Source organism: Saprolegnia parasitica (assembly GCF_000151545.1).
Source record: "Saprolegnia parasitica CBS 223.65 unplaced genomic scaffold supercont2.1251, whole genome shotgun sequence".
Lineage (NCBI taxonomy): Eukaryota > Oomycota > Saprolegniomycetes > Saprolegniales > Saprolegniaceae > Saprolegnia > Saprolegnia parasitica.
In genome coordinates this window covers 1-2,200 of record NW_012157645.1, presented here as the reverse complement: position 1 = coordinate 2,200, position 2,200 = coordinate 1, and the positions used below count along the sequence as shown (strand labels likewise).

The 2,200-nt window shown below is 59.5% G+C and overlaps 1 protein-coding gene across 1 annotated transcript; it reads left to right on the top strand.

Moving 5' to 3' along the window:
- The first annotated feature begins 1 nt into the window (after position 1).
- Positions 2 to 1,980, top strand: SPRG_18505 (hypothetical protein). Its single transcript, XM_012357940.1, has 5 exons — positions 2 to 640; positions 690 to 835; positions 881 to 1,354; positions 1,412 to 1,699; positions 1,750 to 1,980. Exons 1-5 carry the CDS (start codon positions 59 to 61, stop codon positions 1,808 to 1,810), a joined length of 1,551 nt encoding a protein of 516 aa, XP_012213330.1. The 5' UTR covers positions 2 to 58; the 3' UTR covers positions 1,811 to 1,980.
- The last annotated feature ends 220 nt before the right edge of the window (positions 1,981 to 2,200 follow it).

The following is a 2,200-nucleotide window of genomic DNA, read 5'->3' as shown; positions in this document are numbered from 1 at the left end:
CCCAACACCGACCACGTTCCGAGTCATATTCCTTGCTGCGTTGTGGACCGTGGGCGCGATGAACAAGTCGCACCGATCCCCGCTTCGGTCGGGCGCCCGGAGCATCTACGCCGGGCTCTTGGATGCCCTCTTTGTAACCGCGCATGTCCTCGTTGGCTACGCTACGTACGCGGGTTACGACTGGGTCACCACCGAGCTCTACCCTCTGGGTGCGACGCTCCTCGCTGCCCCCGTGCTACCGCCACCGTCCCTGTGCCGCACGCTCTTTTCGACTCCGTCGCCCACGGACGTCCATGTTCTGGACGCTCCCCATGAAGGCATCTTTGTCATGCGCAACGGCGCAAACGTCGGTCGCGCCATGACGTGGGTTAGCGTCGGCGCACCCGGAGACGACTGCGTCGCGCCCTTCTCTCGCGCCGCCGCCCACGTCCTTGGCGTCTCGGGCCCTGACGTCTTTGCCCCGATCACGCTCTACGACGACGCGGGCCACGAAATCGCACCCACCTTTGCCAGCATCGTGGCGGCCAAGCGTGTGCATCTGCTGCTGCACGGTGAGGTGTGGGTCTGGCCTGGCATCGCTCTCGGACACGAGTGGACCGCGGACGGCTACGCGATGCGCACGCTCTCGCTCTCGCCAACAGTACATGCCTTGACGCAGACGTGTGATGCAGACAATGTGTCTGAATTAGGTCATCCTCGTGCGCGACTTTCTCGACGATTCGGAATGCAGCGCCCTTGTGGAGGGCGGGCGGGACCTCCTCGGGCCGTCCCACACGGTCGACAAGGCCGCCAACCACCGCCTTGCTCTGCGCACGAGCTCGACCGCGTTCATTGGGTACATTGCAATATGATAAAGGTGTCGTCGTCACGTTTCGAATAGCCACGTCGCCGGGGCAACGACCATCAAGGAGCGCGCGACGAGGCTTGCACGGTTGCCCGACGTGAGCTACACGGAGGACCTTCAGCTCGTGCGGTACGGACCCGGCCAGTGGTACAAAAAGCACACGGATTACTTTCAACACCTCGACGTCTCGTCGCATGCGCGTGCGGGGACGTCGCTGGCGCACTGGGTGCGCTGGGTGCAGGCACAAATCGGTCGCACGGCCTCGTTATCGACGACGCACCCGTTGTACCCGAGCCTGTCGTCTGCGTTTGAGCGGTCCTTTGCCTTGCTGCTGCTTGAACGGGACGCCATTCAAGACAAAGCGGTGGTGTCGTGGCTTCGACACCATCTGGAGCACGAGTATCTCTTGTCGTCGCTACTGGCCGCGTGGAGTCCGACGAACCCGCTTCTCTTTGCCACGTGGCGTCGCGTCTGGGAGGACGCCGTGGGGATCCCCGCGCTGCAATGGCGGTAACGTCCCACAATACGTAGCACCTATGTACTAGTATTGAATGATGCTCTCCGTAGCGACCCGCTCCAGCTCAAGTACGTCGAGCCGAACCGACACGCGACGCTCTTCTTGTACTTGAACGACGTGGCCCACGGCGGCGAGACTGTGTTTCCGTACGGAACTCCAATGTCGACGACGTCGACGACCACGACGTCGGGCATGCCCGAGTGCGCACGCGGTCTCTCTGTCAAGCCAGTGAAGCGCGCCGGCGTCCTCTTTTACAACAAGGCGCCGACGGGCGAGAACGATCCGAGAAGCATGCACGGCGGGTGCCCGCCGCAGGACGGCGACATCAAGTGGGGAAGGTATTACACTCAGCACTTGTACGGGGCATATACTCCACTTTATGGTGTAGCAACGTCTTCATGTGGAACGTCGAGGCTGCGTATGGCAACAAGAAATGGCGCTTTTGGTAGAAGCCATCGCCTTCCTCGCACCCAAAATACATCAATGTATCAAGAGACACCGTTTTCACGACTTTAGTATGCGAACCTCGCCGTTAATGATCCGTCAGTCTTTAGCAGTGGCGTGCTATCTCATCGATGGCAGGCTTTCTACCACATATAAAGTGTGGTAAATAGAAAGGAATTTAGCTTTTATTTGGACATCGAAGCGGACGATAACACGACGGGAACTCGGTGTGTTCTGAAGACGTTCCCTGCACGATCGCTAAATGTTAGTCACTGGTTTCTGTTTCCCACTCATGCTGGCAGCGAAATCTATTCAAGGAGTGGTGGCTTCATGACAGAAAGGACGTGTGCTTGCCCTTATCAAATAACACCGCGCACGTGTGCGTGTGCCCTTGC

Bases quoted from the DNA above. Each gene is read 5' to 3' on its own strand.
- SPRG_18505 (XM_012357940.1), top strand. From the start codon at position 59: ATGAACAAGTCGCACCGATCCCCGCTTCGGTCGGGCGCCCGGAGCATC. The intron at 641-689 runs GTACATGCCTTG...TGTCTGAATTAG, and splicing joins CGCTCTCGCTCTCGCCAACA to GTCATCCTCGTGCGCGACTT. The intron at 836-880 runs GTACATTGCAAT...CGTTTCGAATAG, and splicing joins AGCTCGACCGCGTTCATTGG to CCACGTCGCCGGGGCAACGA.